Source organism: Archocentrus centrarchus, chromosome 21 (genome assembly GCF_007364275.1).
Source record: "Archocentrus centrarchus isolate MPI-CPG fArcCen1 chromosome 21, fArcCen1, whole genome shotgun sequence".
Taxonomy (NCBI): domain Eukaryota; kingdom Metazoa; phylum Chordata; class Actinopteri; order Cichliformes; family Cichlidae; genus Archocentrus; species Archocentrus centrarchus.
In genome coordinates this window covers 18,898,678-18,926,638 of record NC_044366.1, presented here as the reverse complement: position 1 = coordinate 18,926,638, position 27,961 = coordinate 18,898,678, and the positions used below count along the sequence as shown (strand labels likewise).

The 27,961-nt window shown below is 40.7% G+C and overlaps 1 protein-coding gene across 4 annotated transcripts; it reads left to right on the top strand.

Annotated features, from left to right (window-relative positions):
• Positions 1-24,588, top strand: adam23b (ADAM metallopeptidase domain 23b). Of its 4 annotated transcripts, none has more exons than XM_030758349.1 (26): positions 1-235; positions 892-1,109; positions 1,547-1,623; positions 4,908-4,971; positions 5,706-5,788; positions 5,925-5,988; positions 6,855-6,927; positions 7,370-7,440; positions 7,617-7,682; positions 7,872-7,940; positions 9,988-10,154; positions 10,379-10,463; positions 10,549-10,636; positions 11,514-11,565; positions 13,455-13,554; positions 13,650-13,721; positions 13,813-13,899; positions 13,991-14,071; positions 14,183-14,233; positions 14,335-14,398; positions 14,490-14,595; positions 16,592-16,711; positions 16,936-17,104; positions 18,951-19,062; positions 20,343-20,433; positions 22,753-24,588. In XM_030758349.1, exons 1-26 carry the CDS (start codon positions 160-162, stop codon positions 22,796-22,798), a joined length of 2,352 nt encoding a protein of 783 aa, XP_030614209.1. In that variant the 5' UTR covers positions 1-159; the 3' UTR covers positions 22,799-24,588. The 4 variants fall into 4 exon arrangements, with proteins under 4 accessions (XP_030614209.1, XP_030614210.1, XP_030614208.1 ...); XM_030758350.1 differs by lacking the exon at positions 20,343-20,433 and adding an exon at positions 19,445-19,535; XM_030758348.1 differs by lacking the exon at positions 22,753-24,588 and adding an exon at positions 21,368-21,846.
• The last annotated feature ends 3,373 nt before the right edge of the window (positions 24,589-27,961 follow it).

The following is a 27,961-nucleotide window of genomic DNA, read 5'->3' as shown; positions in this document are numbered from 1 at the left end:
TCCTCCTCCTCAGCCGCTACTGCAGCAGCAAAGCCCGGTGTCTCCTGCATCCATGAAGAGATCCCCCCTGCACGGCACCTCCCCCGCCACGATGGGCTGCGAGCTATTAACTGCGTTGATGTGTTGATATTGAGATATTTCAGTTATCAAATATGAATCATGCATTTGATATTTCTGGCCACTTTGCTCGTCAGCATCCTTTTGCTCTGGCTTCATCCATCACTAGCTTCATTCGGTACGTATTGCTACAGCCTGCTGGCTTTTTGTCACTTTAATGTAATTGCATACGCCTTCCGCTCGCTGCTTTGTGTTGAAATATTGTTTGATGATGTACTTTGGGTCTATGATAGCGTTCCTCAGAAACCACCGGGAATTATTATATTTAATATGCTGCGTCTTTAACATGATGGTGCATGAGGGCAGACTACAGCATCTCAGCACCTTTTGTTCAGCAAGTAAAAACATAGTGCGCTCTGTTACGGGTGTTTACTACATTTGGATTAAGAGTGACACTGACTCTATATTTGTTCAAGCGGACCATATTATCAGGCACACTGGATTAAATGAGCACAGCATTTATCTGGTGCAGTTTTCACTTTGGCAGTAACCCCATCAAAAGTGGTTTTCGTTTAAATGAGGCAGTTTAAAGTCGGTATTCTAAATCAGTGTAATTGGAGGTTGGTATTTGTTTTGCTTTTGCATGTAATCACTGCAAGTGAACTGTGTCATAATATATATATATATATATATATATATATAATATATAATATATATGTCATAATATATATATATATATATATATATATATATATATATATATATATATATATATATATATATATATATATATATATATATATATATATATGTACTGTGGAAAATCCCTTGCAGAGCCTCAAGGAGTAGAGGACAAGGTTGAGAGGGACGCAGTGTCGGCTCTGCTGAAGCAACAGGCAACTGCAGCACCCACCACAGACAACACAACACACCATGCAGTAGAGCATGTGATCACCTACCCCTCTCGGTTGATCTACTACCTAAATGAGGACTCAGAGAGTACCTACCATGACCTGAACACTTATGTCAAGAACCAAGTTACAGAGGGCCAGGTAGGTGGATGAGGGATGGAAGAGGATGACTGATGCTTGCATAGCTTTGATTTTGCAAAAAGCTTGAAAGATGTATGGTCAAAGGCTGTAGTACATATTATTGCTTGCGTTAAATCGCATTCCAGTATTGTACAGTTTACTGTACAAAGTCAGACAAAGCAAAGATTAAAGTCAAAATAGGCCCATGTAGCATAGTTTGTGGTTCTTCAGCAACTGGAATGATGCCAAAGCGAGCATGCTGAAAGAAGCATTTCTTCTCGTCTACCCACTGTACATTACCATCCGTCATTTATAAAGCACATCTGTTATTTGTGCATTCTGCTGTAAATGAAGTTGAAGGCAGACCCTAGAGGATTTTGGCTCTGTAGACACTGCTATAATCTTATTGTTTTGTGAGCTACTGTTATCTGCAGTGACTACTCTTTTCTCATCTACAGGCAGTCCACCTAGCCCAAGTTAGCTTCCAGTTAGAGGCATTTGGCTCCAGATTTGTTCTGGATCTGTCGCTTAACAAGTAAGTCCTCATCTAACGTTAGCTATTCATTTTACTTAAATTGGTCTGTTTTATTGATTATAGGCTCATTTCTGTGAAACTCAAAGATGTGTAAGAATTGTGATTATTTGACTGTAAAATGCTGATCCGTTATTTTGTGCAAGTTCTCGTTTTTCCCAAAATCTCTCCAAGGGAGGTGATAAGTGCAAATTTAGCATGACACAAAGAGGCATTGCAGCTATTTATGGGAAATACACCAGATGTTTACAACATGGCAAAGCGTATTTGTTGTCAAGGTCATCTCGACAAAAGTGACAAAATAGTTGAAAACAGCAGAATGTCAGTATCTTCATGCATAAGAGAGAGCAGCATCCATAAATCCACACTGACACTCTTCACTCTATTAATATTATACTGAATACTATGTGGTGCTGTGTATAATACAATTAAGACAATGACAGAAAAACTCTGATGCAGGCTGTTATTTCCTACTGTAGAGCTTTTACTAGTTTGAGAACAGATCTGCTTCATACAGATTGTGGTATGGGAAGAGTTGGACTACAATAAAATAAAAATAAGTTGTTGCATTGAGGTGAGAAACCATGATTGTGCTCATGGAAGTAAAATATAAAAGCCTGTGTAAGACTCAAACAGAACATAGGAGCACCGCACTACGTATTTTTGATGACACAGCACAAAGCAGACGTTTAGTGAACCTGAACAAAGTCGACTCAAACAAAGACATGAAGTGAGAATGGTGACGTTTTGTTTCCTATCACTAGCTGACTCTTGTTTGTAAATGATATGTATTATGTGTCAGATCAGTGCTTAATGCGGCATCAATTGAAGATAATGTAATCAGGGAAACTGTGGGTCAGCATGTTGGTTTCTAAGTGCTGAGAGCAATGTCAGCTCAGCTGCCAGACTAATTTTAACTGAAGGATTTTGGACAACCAACATCTCTATATTTAATTAATCTTAATAAGCTTGGATCAAAATGAGAAGGGAGATGGCTGCTCTGTGTTCTGCCATTGCTGTCCCATTCAGAGCACTCTGAACACTCAGGCTACTTCCTGCATGAAGTAGCCTGGTGTACATATATGAAAGTTTAATGTGCAGGGGCATGGGGGCTAAAAATTAAGATTGGATTTCAGATCCTTTAATCAATTTAAAATATGATAGTTTTATGTTTTTTTTATAATGTGCTTGGATATTCAGTGTCTAGCTGATGATAACAGATTACAGTTGTTAACATGCAGTAATGAAGGGAATGTTGGAGCTTTTGCTTTGTAGTGGCTTGAATATAATCGTAGTGCCAACATGAAGGCTGATAAAGTGCAGACTTCTGCATATTGCAGCAGTCTGGAGCAATTAGTGTTTGTCTTGAGAGGACTGTTTGTTGTGATTTGGCGCTATATAAATAAAATCGAATTGAATTATTGGCCAAATGTACAACTCCAGAAATCTGTTGTACTCTGTGGTTTTGGAGATCATATGTCAGTTTTGGGATATCTTTGGAGTGTCTGATATTCCTCTCTTCATTTATTTCGTGCGAGGTTTATCTGAAATGAAAAATGCATCGCTTCTTAAATCTCGCGCATTTACTTGTAGCGTATGTCAAGTGGCAGAAAGGCCTGTCACTCGGTTCAGGAATCACCACAAAGTACGACAGAAAATCTCACCAGCAGCGAAGAGGCCGGCACGTGTGACCTTGATTCCCAGCTGTTTGCTTGTGGGTTATCTATGAGATGCTTTTTTTGTGTGTGAGAACTGGGGTTTGAATTCTGCTTAGTGTTGTAGCTGCAGCAGTACTGATCTAAATATAGAGAGGTCTGCACCCTGCTAGTGGATGCTGCTTTATCTGCTCACCTCTTAACCATACCTGGGCTTGCAAGCTACTGAGAAGATGATTTAAGAAAACTAGCATAAGTCTTACTTTGAAAGAAACTGGATCGTTTTAAAATACAATAGTTAACTGTCAATAGACACAATAATGGCTTTCTCCGGGAGATTTTCTTCCTGTTTCTCTCCATATAGTAAGACTCAGAGCAGATTATTGCCTTGCACGAACAGCATGACAGTGCCATGTGCCGCTACAGGATTTCAGCGTTACATTTGATCTGGTGCCAGACGTGAGAACCTCCTGCAGCTTCTTGGTCCTCTCTCTCTGCTTCACCTCTTTCTGCCTTTCATATGCTGCTGCCTTTCCTGCTGCATTGTGGCACTCCATCTCCTGTGAACTGAGAGACCTTGGGGCAGAACTCCCTTCTCACGGTCTCCACACGCAACCATGGCTTGCAGACATTTACCCTTCCACACTCAGCTATGTTACCAGGCAGCCAGCCACGCACACACAGCCGTATTAACACCGATACACTCTGGTGTGGCCCACTCTTCTCGCCCTGCCTCATCTGTCAAGCTATAAATAGCCCTTCACTCAGGAATCTCTCAAAGACTCTGCTCGTGCCTTGGCTCTCCTCTCATAATGGTGCACTTCCTGTTCGCATGCTCCTAAGCATCACTCAAAAAATATCACGCTGCTCGTGTCCCAATACAGAGCCATTACTTCCATTTTTATCATTTTTTTTTCCTGCTGCGACACAGCTATATATTCAGAGAGCAGGATGTTTCCGAGAGCAGGTTACTCAGAAAAAAAACAAAACAAAAAATGCAGTTGTGGCAGAAATGATCTCTTGAAGTCAGCTAACAGACCGAGTGCGTGAGGGATGCTGACTCAGGAAGCCGCTGAAAGGACTGTTGTGTTCAAGGTGAAGTCTTACACTAATTTATCGCATTAGGATTTTCCATTTCGGTTCAATTTTGTCAAATCTGATCGAGAAGCCATCAAAGGTAGCTTCATTTGCTTTTTTTTTTTTTTTTTTTTTTTTTTTTTAGATTTGGAAACTTTGCTTTATTTGAGAGCTTCTATTATGTTGTGGGCTTACAGTGAGATTTTTGACCAAATCCAGTTTGATTTTGCGCATCTCCTGCAGGGTTAGTTAATTATCCCCAGGGTATCTGCATCATAATTTTTCCTGAGGGCAGACAACATTTAACATCTCCACTGCACTTTTGAGATGCCAGGGGAGTGTTTGCGCAGCCTAATGCGGGCCCGGTGGTGATGAGTGTTCTTGTTTAAACGCCAACCAAAGCACTACTCACTCACCACTAGTTTAAAACCACAATATGTGAGTCAGAAAAAGCAAAGCGAGACAGGCAGACTCCTGCATGTTTTTTTTCTTTTTTTTTTTTTTACTGCATCACCTCATTTTACTGTAACTAACTGCAATCTCTGCTTTCATCAGTGACTTGCTGTCTTCAAATTATGTTGAGATCCACTATGAAGGAGGGAAACCTGTTATGTCAAAGGTAATTACACATATTTTTTATCTTATTTACTGTGATGGGGCTTTGTTGTTGACAAACAAGCTGTGTAAACTTGCTGTTATTTTATAGATAGATAGATAGATAGATAGATAGATAGATAGATAGATAGATAGATAGATAGATAGATAGATAGATAGATAGATAGATAGATAGATAGATAGATAGATAGATAGATAGATAGAGCTTGAGATGAGAGCTGTTTCCTCCTGCTGCTGATTCAGACAGAGAGCTGGGGCTGGGCATGCTGTAGCTGAATCAGCAGGGTTTTGCTCCCCTGCAGCCTCCTGCTGGAGCTCTGGTCACATGATGAGAGAGAGAGAGAGAGAAAGTGCTCTGCAGTATCAGTGCAGGATGGGATGGGTGAAGTGTGTGTGAGGGAGAGGAAAAGAGAGAGAGTGAAAGAGAGAGAAAGATGGGGTCCTCTGCGCACCCGGGGTCTGACAGCTGAGTCACAAATAGTGCCAGCACCCACCTTGCAGTGTATTAACTTCACCTCTTAACAAGCATAGATTGAGCCCCCCTGCAGGACTGAGCTGCAAATAAGCCAAAACCGACATCTGTGACACAAGCTGTTACCCTTTTAGGACTGCTGGAAAATTCAAACACATCGACAGTTTTACACCGCCGTGTGGATGTACACACGACTCTGTGCGTTATGTTGCTGCTAAAGCTGCTTTGCTGCGATGCTGCTTTAGTACTGTGTCTTCTTCCCTCAGGGCGGTGAGCACTGTTACTACCACGGCCAGGTGAGAGGGAACGATAACTCCCACGCAGCCTTATCTACCTGTAACGGTTTGCAGTAAGTGAACATCAGATTTCTGTGAAATCCTCGCCGTGTTCAGAATATCTCTGGATATATTCATCTCTGCTCCTTAGCTCCTATTGACTTATTATTGACTGGTGTCTCTCCCTTTCATTCTCCCTCTGCCTGGCAGTGGGATGTTTGACGATGGAGTCCATGTGTATCTAATTGAGCCCTTACAACAGACCCATTCAAGTGTAAGTTATTCCTCTTGCAGAGGAGCAAATTGTGCATCAAACAAACGTTCTCTGACACCTCTGATGTGCACACATACTTTATGCTTTTCCTGCTTTTACGTTTTCAGTTGAGAATATCTTGCCAGGTTGCCCCTGTTTTTAAAGGAAAGGGAAGACATAATGAGTAAAGGCTGGCCAGTGTGTCGTCATATGTTTTTGTATAGTAGTTCCACAATTCTGTATTATTTAAATAGTTGGATTTCATGATGAAGCAAAAACAAATATTTTGTATTTTCATTGTATGCTAACCATTAGTTTGTCAAGCAGTGATTTAAAAAAGTGATTATTCTGTCCTGGCTCTGGTCCATACCAATTTATCCTGTTACATTCAGAGGAACAACATAAGGTGTGACTCTGATAAAGACAGGATGTTCAGTGATTTGCAGCACTGTTTTCTTCTGTCAGTATGTTGCATGCAGTGCTCAAAATGTTCGTTTTCATGTTATTGTAAGTGGATTTTGCTGCATTGTTGGAGGGGAAAAATGGCTTTTTATGCACTTTACATGCAAACGTAAGTGCTCTTGTTCTTTACAAAACTGGAACACTTTGTGCTCTTGAAATCAGCATCTCAAGAGCACTCACTGTGACACATAACAGCAGTTAATGTCAGAGAAGTACTGCAGCAGGCATTCAGTGTCAGTCTAAAAATGTTTTATTTGTGCAATTATTTATTGTTGCATTTACTTTTGAAAATTCTCGATAAAGTCATTTACAATTCTTTTTTGCATGAATGTTTGGTTTTAATGAGCTGAATAAACTCTGCCTGCTCTCCCCTTTTCTTTTTTCTTCTTTTTTTTTTTTGTAATTTGTTTGCCTGACTGCTACAGGATGCAGCTGCAAGGCCTCACAAACTAAAAAGAACAGCCACCACTTTGTGGCATGATGATTCAGAGGAGCAGGGTAAGATGCCTGTCATCAATCTTTTCACATAACTGTCTCTATCAGTCCTCCGCCCCTGACCAGCACCACACTTCCCTTGACCTCTTGATCCTGACATTGTCTTCCCTATGTTAAGCACAAAGGATGCAGGGAAGGCCCAGAGAGGCTGCTGTCTGAGAAAACATGTACACAATTAACATGATTGGATTTTACAGCATTAATATTGTGAAATGGACTCAGTGTCAATAACTTTACTTGCATGAATCACAAGCGCTTGTGTCCCTTCCATTTTGCCAAGTTTCACAGCTCCACTCATCTTTTGCCCTTCATGGGAAATTTTGATACTCAGTGTTGGAATTTCTGGGAAAATGTCAACTGCATAACTGATTTCTTTCAAAACAAGTCTGCACAGATGTAAACTGAGTCTGTTGTGGTGTCACTCTTTCCTTGTGTGTATTTGCAGTGGAAGAGGAGGAGCAGCTCTTCTCGGAGCTGGATGAACTATCCTGGCTGAAGCGCAGGAAAAAGCGAGCAGTAAGTCTCTGATCTCACCTCTCTCTGAAGTAATGCAACAACTTTAGTTCACTCACCCTGGTTGCATTTCGCAGTTTACAATAAAAACACCCACAGTAGTTTACAAGGTCAAACCTGTGGTGATACTCCAAATTATATGCTTGGACCTGCCTGGTCATTGCTGTTTTGTTTTGCAGACGCCTCGCAGTGTATTTGAGGAGATGAAGTATTTAGAAGTCATGATTGTCAGTGACCACAGTATGGTGCGTAAAAATCTCTCCTTTTTCCTCATTTGATGCTATAGAACTGGTATTTTATTATATACAGCAGGAGACTCTTTAATATTTCAGACCTGAGCCAACTCCCTCCCACAAGAGGGAGCAGCGAGCACCACTGAATGTTACACACTGTACATCAGAGTGCGCTATTTTTTCCCCCTTTTCTGTTTGCAGTTTAAACGACACAAGAACAAGCAGCACACAAGGAACTTTGCCAAGTCAGTAGTTAATCTTGTGGATGGTGTGAGTAAGCTTTTTACTTATCCTTTGAGCAAACTGGAGTGGATGCTTTTTTATAAACCTCTTTAGGAATATAAAAGAAAGACCTGCTCAGAGTTCAGCAGCATCTCTTGCTTTATAAAATAACATGTCTCTTGACTTTTAATCAGCATGTCTAACTTCACTCAGCTAGTATTACCCCTAAAGCAACACATGGATTAGCACAATGTAATCAAGGTCCCTAGCATCACAAACTGGATAGGATTTGATTTTGTCCAGTACTAAATGTTTTGTGATCATCTAGCTGGAGTATGTGTAACATTTCTTTCACCCTCATGTACAATCTGCATTTGATGCTTAAACCAAAATGGTAAACACTGTCACAGGACTGAAATGCGAGACTCCAGCCAGACAGAATGATGAAAAGCAAACCTTTTATTTTGTTGACTTCATAGCTCAATAACTAAATCCAAGGAAACCGCAGAGAACCTGGGTAAACAGCAAACACACGTCCAGGGAAGACAAAGACTAAGTGAAGGCAAAGCACTGTACACTCACCAGTCACTTTGTTAGATATACCTGTTCAACTACTTGTTAATGCAAATATCTAATCAGCCAATCACATACATTTAGGCATGTAGACATGGTCAAGATGACCTGCTGGATGCAAGATGACGGTCTGGTCTGAGTATTTCAGAAACTGCTGATCTGCTGGGATTTTCTACACAATCTCTAGGGTTTAAAGAGAAATTGTCCAAAAAAAAAAAAAAAGAGAGATAGCAACCTTTCTCTTGGCAGGAATGCCTTGTCAGTACCAGAGGTCTGCAGAGACTGGCCACACTTCTTTGAGCTGATAAAAAGGCAAGAGTAACTCAAATAACTACTCGTTACCACCAAGGGATGCAGAAGAGCATCTCTAGACATAAATTTGGCATGAATATTTTCTTGTTACATTTTGGGCCTCTGAGCATCATTTGAACCCTACAGCCTTCCTGAGGATCATTGGTGACCATGTCCATCCTTTTATGGCCACAGTGTACCCATCTTCTGATGGTTGCTTCCAGCAGCATAACATGAAATCAAATTAATCTCAAACTTGTTTCTTGAACATAGCATTGAGTTCACTGTACTCAAATGGCCCCCACAGTCACCATATCTCAATCCAACAGTGTACCGTTGGGATGCGGTGGAATGGGAGATTCACATCATGGATGTGCAGTCAACAAATCTGCAGCAACTGTGTGATGCTATCATGTCAATATAGTGTAAATGGAATGAGGAATATTTCCAGCACAATGTGGAATCTATGCCATGAAGAATTCTGAAGGTAAAAAGGGCATCCAATCCAATACTAGCAAGGTGTACCTAATAAAGTGTCTGGTGAGTCTATATATACACAGCCTGAGGGTGAATTTGGAACAGGAGGGAAGTGAAACATGGATGAAAGTACAAGATAATCACAGGGGAGGAAGTAAAAATCAAAGGAAGACACAAGAGACAACTAACAAATTAAAACAGGAAATAGCCCAAAAGATAACTCCTGAGCACAGAGATAAGAAACTCATTCTCTAGCTAGTCTTAAGCTTAAATACCTCAAGACAGCATCCAGAACACAAGGAAACATAAATACTAAAAGGTTTCTGTGTTTATTTTATGTAAACACAAAAGCTGGAGATTCAGTAATATTAAAAAAGGATTAAACTCACTATAGAAAAAAATAACAAAATCAAAGCGGAAATCCAAAACTCAACATGGGAAGATAAGAATCAAAACTTTAAATACAAGAGTAACAGAGAAAGCTAAACATACACCCAAACTCAAATAAATAACTATAGGCATAATGGCTAAACATCAGCATTACCCCTGTATGTCTGTGCTCTGTGCATGCGTGTAAATACTCCCCCTTATTCCTCGCCGCTCCTATTATTCTACATTCACTCATCTGTCCTCCTCAGACAATTCAGATTCAAATTCACACGCGGCGCTCCTCTCCTCTTCCTCTGCTGTCTCTCTCTGCCTCGCTCGCTCTCTGTTTTTCTTTACTGCTCCCATTCATCGCTTCTAACGGCAGGTCTTCAAAGAGCAACTGCATACACGTGTGGTGCTTGTTGCTGTGGAGATCTGGACAGACAAGGATCACATCCCCATAAGCGTCAAGCCGCTGGAATTGCTGCGTGATTTCTCCAAGTACCGGCAGCAAAGCATCAAGCACCATGCCGATTCTGTGCAGCTGTTCTCGTACGTTCTCCAGTCAAACAAAATCTTTTTTTTCTTTATCACATTTAGTACCTGAACAGATAGTTTGGGATGGTCTCTGTTGTTTTTGATTTGCTCTGCTGGAAGTGTAATTTGTTGGCTTGCCTGTACTTGAAGCAGGACTCTTGCTTTGTTCAGCTTTTTAGACTGACCTGATCCTCTGCAGCATTTTTACCTGTAATCCTCCATCTCCATCACTCTTGCAGAAATGCGACCTTCCACTACCGCAGAAGCAGCACTGCGTACTTTGGAGGCATGTGTTCTGTGAGCCGTGGCGTAGGCGTCAATGAGGTCAGATTTACTATCACACATCCAGAATTGCTCTGTGCAGGTAGATTACGTGGTGAATAATCTTGCGTCACTGTTGTGCCAACAGTACGGCACCACCTGGTCCATGGTAGCGTCTCTTTCCCAGAGCCTGGCACAGAATCTGGGCATCCAGTGGGACCCGGCATCCAAGAGAAGTATACGTGAAATTCATTTGTTAACATACAGCTAGTATAAGTAAGGTAGGGATGACAAGCCCTTCCACCAAAGTAAAATCACTATGACTAATAACATGAATAAGTGGGATTAAATTTTTTCAAATTTACACATTTTTCTTTATCAAATGGCCATAAGTTTAAAAATGTATCTATAATATTTTTAGTTTTATTGAAAACCCTGTGATCCCTAAACTCGCTTCAGGCTTTTCTCTGCCATCTTTTTAGCATGCTGGGCACCCAAAATTGTAATCCTTGTATGTGAATTGTTTCTAAAAGAGATGAAAGGGTTGTCTGATATTTTAGGGTAAGAGATTACAAAATTACTTTTATAGCTCTCCTGTAAAACCAAAAGGTGTTTTATTATTGGAACAAACTGTCTCCTTACAACCCTGTTGCCAGAAGTGACAGCTGAAAAGATGGACTGACTGTATTTGGAAAAGCGGTCCAAAAGTAGACCGAGCTATGTCCGTTTGAAGCAGAATTCATGCCATCAGATTTGAGATCACTGTGCTTAATGAGGCAGAGTCATCAAACAGCTGCCAGGTTAGAAACTGCAAGCTGGAAAAAATGCTAACCATCCGCAAAAGTCTATTTGTGGTCCCAAAGCTGCCCAAGAGCATGTCAGTGTAAAATAAAGTGAGGGGATTTTTCTTTGTTCAGCAGAAAACTAGATATCAGGGACTAAATCCACTGATTAAGGTTGCTTCTCTTTGAAAAGACACAAGTTTTAAAAAAAAAAAAAGTCATGTTTATTTTGTTTACTCTTAAGTCTTTATTTAAGATCAAATTTGTCTCGTTTCTTACTCTCTCCATGTCTCTTTCTGTGGTCTTTCTGTCCTCTCTGCCCTGTTTCCAGAGGAATGTGGCTGTGCTAACCAGTGGACTGGCTGCATAATGGAGGACACTGGGTGAGATCCAACAAACCCCTGAAGCACACTAACACGCACACATTCATTCACATGGCGGAGCAATTACAGATGCTCGTTCGTGTGCACTCAGTAATGTAGTAATCAGTACTTGTTCAGTTTTTTTCATTGTTGCTCATTATTAATTAACTCTGAATGACCATTTTTAACCACGTATTCAGTCAGTATACAAATAAGAAAATGAACAAGTTGCACCCAGTTTAGTCAGGCTGCTGTCGAGCACAGTTATATCAATAATAAGCAACTCTTTCTTAATCAAAGTCAGATGCTATATGTGAAAGGTAGGTGTAGCCATCACGGTGTCCCCCCATTGGTTACTGAGGTTCCCAATGAGATTTTTACTGTCACCATCTTGTTGCTTTGAAACTGGGTGTGATGAGAAACAGGTAGATCTGACTGAGGAACTGAGGAACAAGCATATTAATACTATAGTGACATATCAGTGACAAGGTAAAGGAAGCATACCTGTTTTATCATCCTATATGACTCCATTTGACACTGTAATTTAAAACATGAATATCATGTTCTATTCAGTGCAATTTGAAATTAGCAGTAGAGAGCATAAACACACCAGTAGCAGGGTCATTTTGCTTGTTTCGCCCACAAATTTTTTCAAAGTCCGTAAGTCAAAATTTCAGGTTATTAATTCAAGATAGAGTCCGACTTACTCAGAATTAGTCAGTAATTTGAAACTTTGAGATAATAACTTGAAATTTCGCCTTAGCTCTGGCAGGCAATTTTATTTATTTATTTTTTCATTAGATTTCAGTAGATTTTTATGCATTTCTATAGATTTATTTTTACAATCAGAGGAGTCGCCTCCTTCTGGCCAAGAAAAAGAATGCAGGATAATTCTCTGCACTGGCTTTACTTTTCAGACTCTGAACACTATGTTGCCAAAAGTATTCACTCAACCATCCAAATCACTGAATTCAGGTGTTCCAATCACTTCCATGGCCATAGGTATATAAACCAAGCACCGAGGCATGCAGACTGCTTCTATAAACATTTGTGAAAGAATGGGTCGCTCTCAGGAGCTCAGTGAATTTCAAATGGTGTCACGATAGTATGCCACCTGTGCAACAAGTCCAGTCGTGAAATTTTCTTGCTAAATATTCCACAGTCTACTGTTAGTGGTATTATAACAAAGTAGAAGCAATTGGGAGCTACATAAACTCAGCCATGAATGGCTAGGCCATTTAAAATCACAGAGTGGGGCCAGTGGATGCTGAGTGTGCAGAGGTTGCTACAGACCTCCAAATTCCATGTGACCCTCAGATTAGCTCAAGAACAGTGTTTAGAAAGGGGGGATTATGGTGTTGGGTTATTTTTCAGGAGTTGGGCTCGGGCCCTTGGTTCCAGTGAAAGGAACTCTTAATGTTTCAGCATACCAAGACATTTTGGACAATTTCATGCTCCCAACATTGTGGGAACAGTTTGGGGATGGCCCCTTCCTGTTCCAACATGACTGCACACCTGTGCACAAAGCAGGTCCATAAAGACATGGATGAGCCAGTTTGGTGTAGAAGAACTTGACTGGCCTGCACAGAGTCCTGACCGCAACCTGATACAACACCTTTGGGATGAATTAGAGTGGAGACTGTGAGCCAGGCCTTCTGATCCAACATCAGTGTCTGACCTCACAAATTCACTTCTGGAAGAATGGCCAAAGCTTCCCGTAAACATACTCCTAAACCTCATGAAAAGCCTTCCCAGAAGAGATGAAGCTGCTATAACTGCAAAGGGTGGGATGTCACTCAAGTTCATATGCGTGTGAAGCCAGATGAATATATTTGGCAACATAGTGTACTTCTGTCCTGTCTGGTTGGACTGAATATTGATGAATATCACTGTCTTCTCTCCCCTTGCAGAGTCCAGCACCCACAAAAATTCTCCAAATGCAGCATTTCAGACTACAAGGAATTCCTCCTGAAAGGTGGAGGCTCTTGCTTGTTTAACAGGCCAACCAAGGTTAGTGGGTCCACAGTTCTACCCCTCCTCTTGACATGTCAAACTGTCATAAATCACACAGGCTAATTATACATCGTCTTGTCCTCTTTTGACAGCTGTTCGAAGTAGCAAATTGTGGGAATGGATTTGTAGAAGTGGGAGAAGAGTGTGACTGTGGACTGAGAACAGTGAGCATCTTTTTTGCTTCAGCACCTCACGCCCGTTTGCCGTCTTCTCTTTATTCAGATGGGTGAAACATGTTTCCCTTTGTTTCTTTAGGACTGCCAACAGGAATGCTGCAAGAAGTGCTCCCTCGCCAATGGGGCACACTGCAGTGATGGGCCATGCTGCAATAAAACATGTCTGGTACAAGCTCAGTGCTTTCTTTAAGCTCTGAAACACTAGTTAGTAATCTCTAAATCCTAATGCTCTTTTTTTATTCTCCTTTTCTTGCCAGTTCTATCCACGAGGCTACAGCTGCCGCTATGCTGTGAACGACTGTGACATCTCAGAGACCTGCTCTGGGGACTCTGGACAGGTGATCTTATGGTTCATTTAGTTTTAAATAGTTTTAAATAGTTCATTAATTGTATGTTAAACACAAATTGGTTGGTTAAAAAGAAAGGTTGGTCTTTTTGTGATTTTACAGTGCCCTCCCAACCTTCATAAACAGGATGGCTATCTCTGCCAAGTAAACCAGGTAAGAAATGGGGATTTTTTTTTTTTTTATTTTGGTCCCAACACTAGCTCTCATGCACTAGAGCTTTCTGAATTTATTTGATTTTTTGTCACTGTCTGAAGGGCCGCTGCTACAATGGAGAGTGCAAGACCAGAGAGAACCAGTGCAAATACATCTGGGGCTCAAGTAAGATTAATACTCCTCTGGTTTGAGCGTGGGAGTGTCAGATTCTATGTAACAAGAGGCAGTGTGGAGCTCATCCCTCTTTTCGTTTCAGAGGCTGGAGGCTCTGAGAAGTTCTGCTATGAGAAGCTGAACACGGAGGGCACAGATAAGGGAAACTGTGGAAAAGATGGGGAAAAATGGATCCAGTGTAGCAAACAGTGAGTGCACAATGACAACAGTATGGTATATTCATTGAGTACGTGATCGTAGTTCTGCATTTCTAACCTCTTAAAAGCACCCAAAAGCTTCTTATTATAAATCCTTCCAACAAAAAACTGGACAGTTCTTTCTTTCTAAACTGATCAGCCAACATTCACACTCGCTTTGTGCAGCCAGGTGAGGTGAGGAAGTTTTACTGTCAACATCCTTACAGGTCCCCTTAACAGGATGTTAAGCAGTCGTATCCTGTTATGTGGAATTTCAGCATCAGGTTTCTCAATAATTTGCAGCCATCCAACAGAGGGCACCAAAGGACACTATTTAAAAGGATCATTGCCGTCAAAATCCAGGAATGTATTTTTAAAAATCGGATACATTACTTAATTTCCCAGTGAAACCACCTCAGCACACGCACCAACATGTTTTCTGTCTTCCTATTTTTTCATGATTTTGTATGTTTCTCTTGCCCTCCACTGGGACGGGATGGTATAAATCAAGTCAGTTTACACTGCCCGGCCAAAAAAAGTGACACACTCTAATATTTAACTGTACCACCTTTAGCGCTGATGACACCACACATTTGCCATGGCATTGTTTCAATAAGCTTATGCAATTTCACAACATTCATTCCCCTTCATTTTTCACCAAGATCTTGTTTTGATGATTGCAGAGTCGAGCCACCACTTAAAGTTTTCTCCAGCACATCCCAAGTATTCTCAAAAGGGTTAGTGGCTAGACTGGGGTGGCCAACCCATGTGTGAAAATGATATCCCATGCTCTTTGAACCACTCTTTCATAGTTTGAGTTAAATAAATCTTGGCATTGTCATTTTTGGAATATGTCTGTGCTATCAGGAAAGAAAAAACATCCATTGTGGAAAAACCCTGGTCATTCAGTATGTTCACGTAGCCAGATGACCTGATTTTCAGGCGCATAACATTGCAGAACCTAGACTCCAACCAAGCGAAGCAGCCAAAGATCAAAACATCTCCCCTGCAGGTAGTAGGCATGATAGGTGCATCACTTCATCCACCTCTCTTCTTGCCATGATGCCCCCATCACTCTGGAACAGACCACATGCCTTTTCACATTGCTCCAGAGTCCAATCTTTATTCTCCCTAGTAAACTGAAGCCCTTTTTTTTTTGATTACCCTCACTGATAAGTGGTTTTCTTAATGCTATGCAGCTGTTTATTCCCAATACCTTACATTCCTTTTGCATTTTGTATGTGGAAATGCTCTTACTTTCACTGCTAAAAAGCTGTGAGTTCTACTGTTGATTTTTCTTTTTTTAAAGATTTGATTTCATCAAATATTTAACTGATCTATCATCATGATCATTCAAGATTTTTTTTTCTGACCATACTTTGTTCGCCACTGTCTTTCCAGGTTTTACATGAGGACAGTTCTCAGCCCAGTTTTAGTAGATTTAGAAATCTCCTTAGCTGTTTTCTTTGCTTGATACAGACCGATAATTTGCACCTTCAGAAACGGAGTAACATCTTTCCAACAACCACGGCACGTTTTCTGATGTGGTCATTAAGAAACGAGAAGCTACTCACTGCATTAGTTAGGGTTAATTAAATGACCTGTTACCAGCTGCAGTAATTAATCACTGAAGTAATTATCCAGTGGAAGGCTCTTACCTATTTGCTTAGTTAAATCCAAGTGGTGACTTTTTCCGACCAGGCAGTGCACTTATAAAGCAAATGTAAAGGTAACCAATGTGATTTTAAAGTACCATTGAATATTTAAAACTACTCTAAATATTAACAGATTAAATGAACGTTATTATCACAAGGCTTCACATCTTTCCAGATGTTGTTTTGGACTGAATTTATATACTATTTTCTGATCTTTGTGTGGGATGGTGGAATGTAATTGGGTCTCCAGATTTTAACTACAGTAACAGATGGTGCAGAAGTAGAAATTACATTGTTAGACCAGGTGGAAGAGTGCTGACTTTAATCATTTTTGGTTACTTATCTCTTTACAGTGACGTGTTCTGTGGTTACCTTTTGTGTACCAACGTTGGGCGTATCCCCCGCATTGGAACGATGAAAGGAGACCTTACCCCCACCTCCTTCAACCACCAAGGGAACGTGATACAGTGCACGTAAACATGTTTACTTTATTATAATGCCTGGGGGCTCATTACTCATATGGATTAGAAAAAAACTATATAGTAAAAGTTTGTGTTTTATATGTATTGTAATGGGCCATTTTCGCATAAAACATGAATCTTTCCAGTATGGGTACCTACAGGCAGTACCCCCTTTGTGGCTTCATTTTCTTGTGAGACTTCCTCTCGCCTCACCTCTGTTCCATCTATTCCCTCAGTGGTGCCCACATCCTTTTGGATGATGAAACCGATTTAGGCTACGTGGAGGATGGGACTCCCTGTGGGCCGTCAATGATGTGCCTTGACCGCAAGTGTCTGCCCATCCAGTCACTTAACATGAGCACCTGCCTCACTGGACCTAATGGACAGGTGTGCTCTGGCCATGGGGTGAGTATTTATGCACACTTACGTACAATTTACTCTTTGCTCACTGGACTTCTGGCAAGTTTTGGGGGGGTGTTTATTCACTCACTTTTGGAAGGTTGGCAAGTATGACACATTCAATGATGAAGCCACCTAGGACTGCTGTTATTATCATGCATGCAGCATCTGTTGTGCTTCATTTATGCTGCATCAAATTCGGTAGAGCTGCGGAGGTTTTACACCAGCTTTGATAAAAGAAATTGCTTACTGATTCATGGTTAAAGGCTGTTTGTGTTCTAACTTGCAGTTTCTGTTCCACAAACACCAGTATTTGCTCTTTGTTTATTAAATCTCACTCTGGAGGAATGAGAAGGATAAGGAGGCTTATTGCATTTCAAATGCCCTTGGTTGTTTTTTTTTTTTTTTTTTTTCAGTAGAAAAACTCAAACAAAAGCCTCAGGCTTAAGGGAAATATGCAACTGACAATCCTTTATTCAGGTGTCAACACAAACTGGAAACTGGGGAAAACCTCCAGGCTTTTATGGAAATGTCAAATACCGTTTGCACCAGTCAGCCGATTCAGCTTTCATTTAGTTTTTTTTTGTTTTTGTTTTTTTTTTGAGGGAAGGTTGCAAAATAAAACTTTTTCAAATACTTCCATCCATTTTCTTAACTGCTTATGTTATTCGGGGTCACGGGGTTGGGCTGGAGCCTACCCCAGCTGTCTTTTCAAACTCTAAATGCACTTCATTTCATTCGTCGGCCCAGCATGTGCGAGTACCATTTCTGAGCTGATATCTGTCCTGTGTCCTGCGGTAGAAACTGGCACCCTGGCACTGCCACAACTAAATGAGATGCAGAGTTTATTAATATGTAATGATGATAATCATAGTCTTTTCTGTAAGGGACATAATACTTATATATATTTCCTGCATTACAGTTAAGTGTTTGATATTTGATTTTGTTAAAATACTGAAAATAATGGCAATAAAAAGGGACTCTAAAGCATGATTTGCTCTATGCTGTACTGAGACATACACCTTCCCAGAAATATAACTTCATGTTGTGGTGATGCAGACCTCAACAACTGTGGACCTATCACAGTTGTTGAGGTCCAGTAATGATTTAATGTGTAAATACAGTATATGATTATTATATCATTAGCGCGAGGACGGTGGTAAAGGACTATAATAAAAGTCTAATCTCTTCCCTGCGCGTCAGTAAAATCAGCTGTTTTTCAAAATTTATTATCTCCAAGTTCAACATCATTTGCTCAGTTTCCCTCTTGATGACAGTGCAGTGCAGACACACCAGTGCGCACAGATTGGCGTCGCCCACTACAGCGTAGATTCTTCAGGGAGTCAGTGCAGCACTGTAAATGAAGCTTAAGATGTTTCTTAAAGATCTTTTTTTCCCAACTGAGTTCTCCTCAGGTGGGTGTAGCTCCCTAGGAAATTACACATTGGTTGATTTTCTTCAAGAGTCCCAGTAAGCCAGTCAGATGAAAACTAGCTTACATAAATTAAATACATTTTTAACAGCACCTGCATGTTCCTTGCTGACACTCACACTGGCTTGGATTACGGGAGTAACTGAATAAAACAGAGCTACTGTGTTTTTCCCTATGATACCTCAACATGTCTGCTTGATTTTATATTTCACTGGCTTCTCCTATTGTTGTGTACGTCAACCAGATAGTTTTGTGTAATTGTTTTTGCAAAGCTGGAAAAAAAAAAACAAAATGTAAAAAAAATATCCGGAGCTGAATTGTTAAAAAATCTAATCCTGGAGATAAAGAAACACCTTAGCTGCTGCATCCTTACTTAAGGCTCTTCCATTCCACTTATCTGTTGCTGTCTGACCTGTACAGGTGTGCAACAATGAAGCCACATGCACCTGTGACACCACCTGGGCCGGGACAGACTGTAGCATGCCTGACCCGCCTAAAGAGCGTGATGATCCTCCAATAGAAGAACCCAAGGGTCGGTTTCCAGCCTTTCTACTCCTGCCATAAACCATCTAAAATGAATATGTCCACTCTTTTAATTTAGCCCAGATTCATTGATCATATGTAAAATGTATATGCTGTTCTGCAGTATTACAGTGCTGCTCTCAGTCACACTGCTAGATCTGAGTCAGTGCAGATTCCTGAGTTTCACAGGTCTACTGAGGGCATAAAAACTTTCATTGTAGGAGAATGTAAAAGCAGTGTAAGATTTGTTTGCTCTGATGATGCTTTGACCACAGGAGGAGAGGGCAGGTGCTTAAGGGGGGAAGTGGTCACTTCATCCATGACTCTGAAGCAGAAGCCTGCTATTTGTTTTTGACAGGGTGGTAATAATGCTCCTTTTCCCCTCTGCACAGTGAGCGTGGCCACTAACAGGCTGATAGGGGCAGTAGCAGGGACCATTCTGGCCCTGGGGGTGATTTTTGGAGGCACAGGGTGGGGAATAGAGTAAGCATCTTTAACCCTTTCACAGCTCTTCCTCTCATAGTGGTGCCTCAGTGTGCGGGCGGTCTCGTGAGCCGGCCTGAGCCCGTGTGTGCGTCCCGGTGGCTTTGTGTCTTCTTGTGTGTTGGTGATGACCATATAATTGTCATGTGATTGGATGTTTTCAGTGTCGTGTGATTGATTGATGGATCTCCCCTCCCTCCCTCCCTCCTTCCTCTCTTTCTCCTGTCACTTCCTGTTGTTCCCCATTACTACAAGCCTCTTTCTTCATCCTCCCTCTTCCTCTTCCTAGTTCCTTTCCTTTCTCTTATTCTTAGTCGTTATGTGGTTGCTCCTGTGATCCTCTCCTTTCTGGGGCATGTGGGGCATTTAGATGAAAACAGTCCTGAGAAGTGTCCAGTTAGTATCCTGGCTTGTCAGTCAGTGGTAGGCTGTGTGGTGACTGGGACCCCTAAAAACATTTTGTACTGCTCACACTGCAGATCACATGTACATATCACCTGTAAACCTTTACAGTGATGGATACCCAGGGTCTACACAACCTCAACAGGCAAACCACTGATAATCACTACCTCAACTGACACCAGATCAATGTAAATATTCCCAGGGTGTTTGCTTGATTACATTCTCTTTATACACTAAAGGGGGTTGAAAAGCATGCAAAAATACATTCTCAGATTCATTTTACTGTAATAGTATACTTATGGTATGTTTTCTGTTCCATGTGAAATCATCATTGCATAGCTAAATGTTATTAATACAGTAAATGGGTATAGGAACTCATGTCTTTTTCCCCATAACCCTTTACAGGTCCTAGTGCCACCAATCTAATAATAGGCTCCATCGCCGGAGCCATCCTTGTGGCTGCCATAGTGCTGGGGGGGACTGGATGGGGCTTTAAGTAAGCAACACGCCGCATGCCTCTCCTGCTCTAACTCTAGCATCCCTGCTGCTTCTAGACACCAGGGTTTGAGCTCCTGCTACAGAATACAGATCCCGGGGTGGACAGCACACAAGCATATTACACTTAGGCTCACATTGAGGAGGAGACATGCAAAACACATGTGGATGTGGATGATGTTCAGGAGTTTGATACTGTATGAGTAAATGGGATTTTGAGAAACGCTGGGGGTGTCTGTGCGTCTGTAGCAGAACCTCAAACTGATTAGACGGGCAGAGCTGAATGGTTGACATGCATTTTGTAGTAAAGTACCTGATAATAGAGGGGACAGAATACTTATAACAGCTAAGAGGTTAAAAAAAAAGTTTGTTTATACTTATATTGCAAAAATTAATCCCCTTTAAAATCTTAAGATAGGCCATATAATGTCATTTTTGTGGCTAGGAAATCTACATACCGCTGATTAGCCTGCTGTCTTGAGCACCAGGGGTGTTACGCATCCTAATCTAAACAGACCTAAAGACTAAAATAAGAAATACAATCCTGCAGCCACCAAAGCATGCAAGATAGCATCATGGTTGTCACTAAAACAGAAAAAAAGAAAGAAAATCGAATAAGAAACAAAACTTTTCTGCATGTTGACTTGTTGATTTGGAGGAGGTCAGTTCATTGCACAAAGGCTGAGCCAAACCCAGTGATGTGGTCCGAGGGTTGTTGTGCTCTCATCACTTCTGTGATGTTTTTATTTTCTCACTCCGTCACTCTTTGAGGCTGAGGCTTTATAAAGGAGTGGTGAGAACAACACACACACACACACACACACACACACGCACACACACACACACACACACACACACACACACACACACACACACACACAGAGAGAGAGAGAGACAGAGACAGAGAGAAGCCAGGACCTTTTTGTTGTCTGCAGCCTTTGTGCCATGGCTGGCCACACCCACCTGGATAGCCGAGCTCCGCCATAGAGCAGAGCAGGACTCTCGGACCCGCCCACACCAGCTGCCATTGCTGCCTGCTTCACAGACCTGGTACAGACACGGCGCATTGCACTGCATGAACCACGCACAGCAATAGTGCCACCTTCAACTGGCCTACTATTGGAACAGGTGCATGACAGAGTGATAGAAGCCCCACAGCAAGCCACAGTACGGGGAGGTTATGCATCACTCCTGTTGTTGTATTCATTGTTGTCCCACTGTTGTGGTAGTAGTTCCTGTTGCTGCTGCTGCCGCTGTGATCGTTGTTTCTGTGCTCGTCTCCTCTCTTCCTCCACTATAGCGTATACTTTATGTTAGCTCTTTCCTCCCAGATGGTTGTTTTGAGTGAAACTAATGTGTTTCCCATCAATACTGGTAATGACACATCTCCTACACCTCACCTTGTAAACTGATGTTGCACGAACAAGCCAATCAGCACATCTGCAAGAAGGCAACAGAGTATATTTATATTCATAAAACCTTAAAAAATGATCTAATCAGACTTTATTGTTATTATTGTTATTTTATTGATTGTTTTTTTCACATTTAGTCAGTGTTGCAAATAATGACAATAAAGAAAGCATAAAAATGTGAAGTGGATTAGATCCTAGATTAAAAAAACAACAACATGATGTTTTCACATTGCTGATACTATAGATCTCAGGTTTGTGACTATAAATACCTCTGACTGTCTCTTTGCAGTCAAGGCTGAGCCGGCCAACATGGACCAGCCTATCCTCACTTCAGTGTCCTCGGCGTTTGATCCTGAAGCCCTGAGAGTGCACATTTGGAACATTTTTGTCAGGCAGACTTACCCTGCGTTTGAAATCCCATACTATGTGTGACTAAAAAAAAAAAACAGTAGGCGTTAGCTTTTAAGATGCACTACATATTGCCTTTAAGTCACTTCCTGGGAGTCATTTGAAGATGTGTAGCCATGGTAACCTATGAGTACAAATTTAAAAAGCATATTGCTCCTAGCAAAGTGAAACCTTATATTTAAACACTTATATTCAAGAGTTATTGACGTTAGATGTCAGCTCACCCATCAGCAATGTAGCAACTACTGCACTGTCAGGTGGAATATTTATCCCGGTTACCCAAAATAGCATGCACCTCACATGCTCTTGGATACTATTTAAGCCTACCAAATAATATGTAAGTATGGGATTTCAGACATAGGCTTAAATAGAACATTTAAGCTCAATTGCAACTAACAGCATTTCCTTAATGGTTGTGGTTGCCTGTCCAAGTTGCAGTAGCTGTGTTACATACACGATTATAGCAAATGCTGACTTCTGTTTCTTATCTCCTCATCAAGAAATGTGAAGAAACGGCGTTACGACCCCAATGCCACAGCCATTTAACCCAAGGAGAAGATGGCAATCACAGACAGACTGCTCCAAGGCTTCCTTAGTTGGCTACCTGACAGCTGGACTGCACTTACTGCTGCTGATTTTTTGGCATTAGATTTACTTGAAAAAGACATAGTGGACATTTTAACAAATTTCCATTGTAGTGACATTATAAATGCAGCCTTTTCAACTCCACCTCACCCACTCCCACCCCTCCACCCTGATCTCTAGAGTGACAGAGCTCCCTTTTCCATCCTTTAGTGCCAGTGCACAGGCGTTAAGGCGGAATCCACACCACTCTCTCACCTGGCATGATTATTGACACAAAGCGTGCTGCTTGCTGCCCCCCTCCCCTCCCCTTCGGCATGAAGAGCCCTCTCTGCAGGGCTCTGCATGGCTACCAAAGCTATGAATATATTGCAAAAAAAAGAAAAAAAAGAAGAAAGAAAACACAAAGAAGACAAAAGAAGTGCAGGAGAAAGCCTCGTTAAAAACCAAACCCAGTGGAAAGCCTGTTAAAAGCCCTGTAGTTCATGATTAGGGGCTGCAGAAGATTATGGAAGCTTCATGTAAGGACCTATAAGGGCAGTGCAGACCACGTAGTGAATGCGCACACGCACACACAACTGTACATATTTAAGGAGATCAGGGTTGGAATTGACAGCATATTTTACAAGGACATCAATTGCATTTGTTTTTTATCTTAACATATTGTATAGCGGGTGTTTTTGGTAATGTTATTAAAACAAAAAACAAACAACCTGAGACTATGATTTGGGCCAAAATTGTTGGAGAAGAAATCAAAAGTTAGATTCGAGGACAGAGCAGCTGCGGTGTCGAGGAGAAGCACGTCATTTCCAGAGAGATTCAGACTGTGATCCGATTTCCCCCCCTTGAAATATCTTCAATGGTGACTCAAAAGCCAAAGAACCAATCACCTGAACATGTGGATGTTGTTGCACACAGAGCACTTTCCCCTCTGTCTGCAGCCAGTGGTGCCTCTCATGCTGAGGGCATGAAGTCTGTCCATGCAGGCGCTCACGTGTCCGGCCAGGTCTCACTTAACAGTCCTCATTAACACCCACTATACTGGCTTAAGCCTTTTGCTCTCATAAACTCTTAGTAGAAATCAAGTTCAGCTCTACAGGTAATGCTGCATGCAAATCACTATAGTGGGCTTATAATTCTATATGGGAGTCCCCAAAATCTGCAAGGAAAATATGCTACAAAAGATAGGTGCATGTCAACAACAAAAACATTTAACTTTTATTTACTATGCAAAGAGAGATATTGCACAAAAGTATGGGTATTAGTGATATCAGTGTAGACATGGATTTACGAAAGAAAAAAAAAACCTCTGCTAATCAGCTAATCTTTTGTATTTGGCCACTTCTACGTCTCCTTTCATTTCGCTTCAATGTACTCAAACTGTGGATGGACAAATAAAGAAATAAATAAAATAACTGAATCAATATTTCCGAGGAAAAGCGAGAGAGCACCCTTTTACATTTGTGGAACTGAAAATAATTTTTGTGTTTTTCATTCAGACTGATATTTTTAATCACATACACACACACACACACACATATGCACACACTCTGTATGGTGCCTGTACATATTGAGGCCTGAACAGTTTCCTTGTGCAGGGCTATCATTTTCCAGTCCAGCTGATTGTTGGTGTATTCCAGGTGCTGCCATAGCACTGGCATCGTTGTAATCCTCCATGTTAATCATTGTCTGGTGTCCCTCTCTCACTGCATTATGTACAGTTGGACTGAATAATAAACTACAGACAAATTTTATCCAAGTGTCCATCTTTTTTCTTTTTTTTCCTCCTGTTAAATCCTCAAGGAGCTGACATTAACTTGTCATTATTTACGACCCACTTTGCGGAGCTGATCTTTTCTATAAAGTGAAGACCACACAGATTTGGTCTGAGTGTTATAACATTAAAGTTGTGTTATAAAGCACAGGCACAGGAGTTACTGCAGTAATACTGCGCTGCTTAGGGGAATATTCACATTTTAAGATTTTATGTAGCATTTTCTTTGTTGATGAGAATTACGTGAAAGAACTGACATCTCATATGTTCACGTCATGATTTTTTTCCCCACTCCATCAGTTCACAGCATCTGTTTAAAAAAGTGCACAGAAAACAGCACTAGCTGGCAATTAATAACCCACATGGGAATATAAGACTGTAAGGCAGGGGTGGGCAATTCATTTTCCCAAGTGGCCACAATTAAGGCCTAATTGTAACATCTACTCTTAACAGTAGCAGTTTAAATATAATATATATAATATATTCTTAACTTTGGCTTTTAATATTATCCCCACAAAGGCACATATAGGCATAAATTACTCTCCCCTCTCCTTTTGTGTTTGCCTGGTTTCAGACTGAGAGCTTAAGTGGTTGATTTCCATCCTTTATTTAATGGAGACAGCTTAGGAGACAGAATAGGGGTGAGATAGGGGATACAGAAAAAGGCATGGAGCACAATCAAACTCGAGGCGCCTTTTCTGGTAGCCTTTCTGTGCCAATGTCAGTTACTGGGGTGCATCAGGCTACTTTTGTGGCTTTTGTGCCATCTCTTCACAACAACAAAAAATGAATTTCATTTTAAGTTAGAAAAGCTTTAATAGGTTTCTGCACATGTTCAGATCATTGTGCACATTCAAAACATGACAAATGACCTGAATCTAGTTTTCAGCCTGTTTCAGTGACATACAGTAGGTTGAAAACTAGAAGGTCAGACAGCATTACCTTAGGTTTAGTTAGCTATTTTACAGCAGCACCTAAGAATTTGAAATACAGAGGAAAAATGCTAATATGGCACCTGCACATCCCTTTTCGTTCTGGCTTACTCATGGTTATCAATCAATTCATTTCATTACTTGTATTAACTCATAATTTGCATTTCTAATTTTGCAGTGAACAACACTGAATAAAAATACCAACCCTAAAAGGAGGCATTATAAAGTTTTTCAAAATAAAAGCCCCTCCTTCTTTCAGCATTTAATTTTCTAATTAAAACTACACACTGCGCCAGGTTATCAGTTTTATCACTGAACCTTGAACCCTTCAAAACAGGCTGAGGAGCACAGGTAATTATTGTAGGGTCTTTACCTTACAATATAAAGTGCCTTGAGGCGACTGTTTGTTGTGATTTGGTGCTATATAAATAAAATTGATCTCATGTAAGGCTTGTAAGAGACCAAGCAGTCAAAGGATATGCAGGTACAGGTGTGATGCTCAAAAGGTGGGGTTTATTGTGCTCAGAAATAGAAAAAAATATTTCAAAAATGAAAAAATTATATTTCTAAGGAACAAATTGGCCCATAAAAAAGCCAACTAAACAGAATACTACTCAAATATTCTGCTTAACAAGACCTTAACTGAACAAACTGCTTGAATCTAATGAGGGAAAACTCGATCTCTACACTAGTGGAACAAACTATTTTAAATGCAAACAGGGGGAACTATTGGGTCAGTGACTAAACGAAATGCAAAGAAACTCCTACCGTCACATCAGTTGGTTTGATCTGCTTGTTAGGCCCATGTATTTAGAGGAGCTCCATGCTCAGGTCCCCATCTTTTAATCAATCTGGGCAGTTAATTCAAGTGATAGTGCCAAAGGTAATTAATACAACTTGTATAACTCAGTGGCTAAATAAAAGTGTATGTCATCAACCCTAAAGTGTGTTTAAACAAATTACCAAAAACTGTGCACTATGTAACTCCAGTGACTGCCATTTAACTTAAAAGTGGTAACAAATTAAGAGAGTGAAAGCTTAAATCTGTCTCTGGTATCTATGGGTGGCAAAAGTGGAAAAATATTACCTAATTGTTCCAACTGTGTGGTTGTGGATATGGTTCACAGGGTCCCATCACTTACATAAGACTGTGGTCAGAAGTTCACATCCACTCATGGGTGTGAATGTCATGGTAATTTTGAGCTTTTATGATTTCTTTAATTTTTTTTTCTTTCCCAGGGTGGAATGATTGTACAGCATACATCTTTAACTACTTAAAAAAAAACAAGAATTAGGAGCATAAGTAATCCACATGGGGCCAAAAGTATACATACAGGCTTGAATATAGACATACTCACTTAGATGTTTCTTAAGGATCTACAGCGTCATAACTTGCCAAGGCCTGTTAGCTTCTTGTTAGTGACTGACAGGTAACCAGGTTGTTTATGAAGGAAGACACCTGAAACACTTTAATTAAAAAAGTAAGACATTTAATGTATTAAAGAATCAGAAAAAATACACACGTGGCCATCTCTGAGCCCGTGTTCCTGTCTAACCACAACATCTTTATACTGCCTGTTATCTAAACATAAACAATCTCTGGACACTATGAGTTGTTCTTTGTCATTCAGTCTTGTTCAAGCTGGTTTTTCATGACCCAGATTCCTCTCAGTCATAAGCACATCTTCCATCTTAATTTACTGGAGTTTACCTTTAAACATTTGTCCTTTTAGTCATTGAGTAAAAAATAATCCCTAACATGATCATGATTGGCTACAACTAGTAGTTTCTTTGCCAGCATAAAACGGATCTGTTTATAGCACTCATTAGATTGGGGGGGGGATCCTCAGAACAATGGGAAAATCCAGGGAACTTGGTGAAGATCTAAAAAGTGTAGATTTACAGAAGCTGGAACAGCCTCCTGGAGCCATTTCCAAATAAGTGCAAATTCCAAGATCATCTGTTCAACCAATTGTACATGAATACAAATTATTTGGATGTGTCACCACTCTGCCAAGGTCTGGAAGAAGACTAAAACTGTCACACTCCAATTACAGAAAATTGGGTAGGAGGTTAGAAACAAATCAGAACCATCAAGGCTCAAGCCTGCCATGTGTATGTAAATATTTGAGACTGTGGATTAGAGAGAAGCCAAAGTTCAAACTTGTCCTATGTTTGTTTAGGCATTAGTCTGCTTTACAATCATTCCACCCTGGAAAAAGAACATTTCAAAGAAATCATTAAAAGGTCAAAATTCCCATGACATTCATGCCCATGAGTGGATGACTTTTGCTCAAATGTTTCACAATTTCACATGAGATTGGTTGAGTCCAAAAGACTGATTTTTGTTTTGTAAGGCACAAGAGTCTAAAATGCTGGAATACTTAAACATGCTTGGCTTCAAAGCTTTGTGCCTGAGAT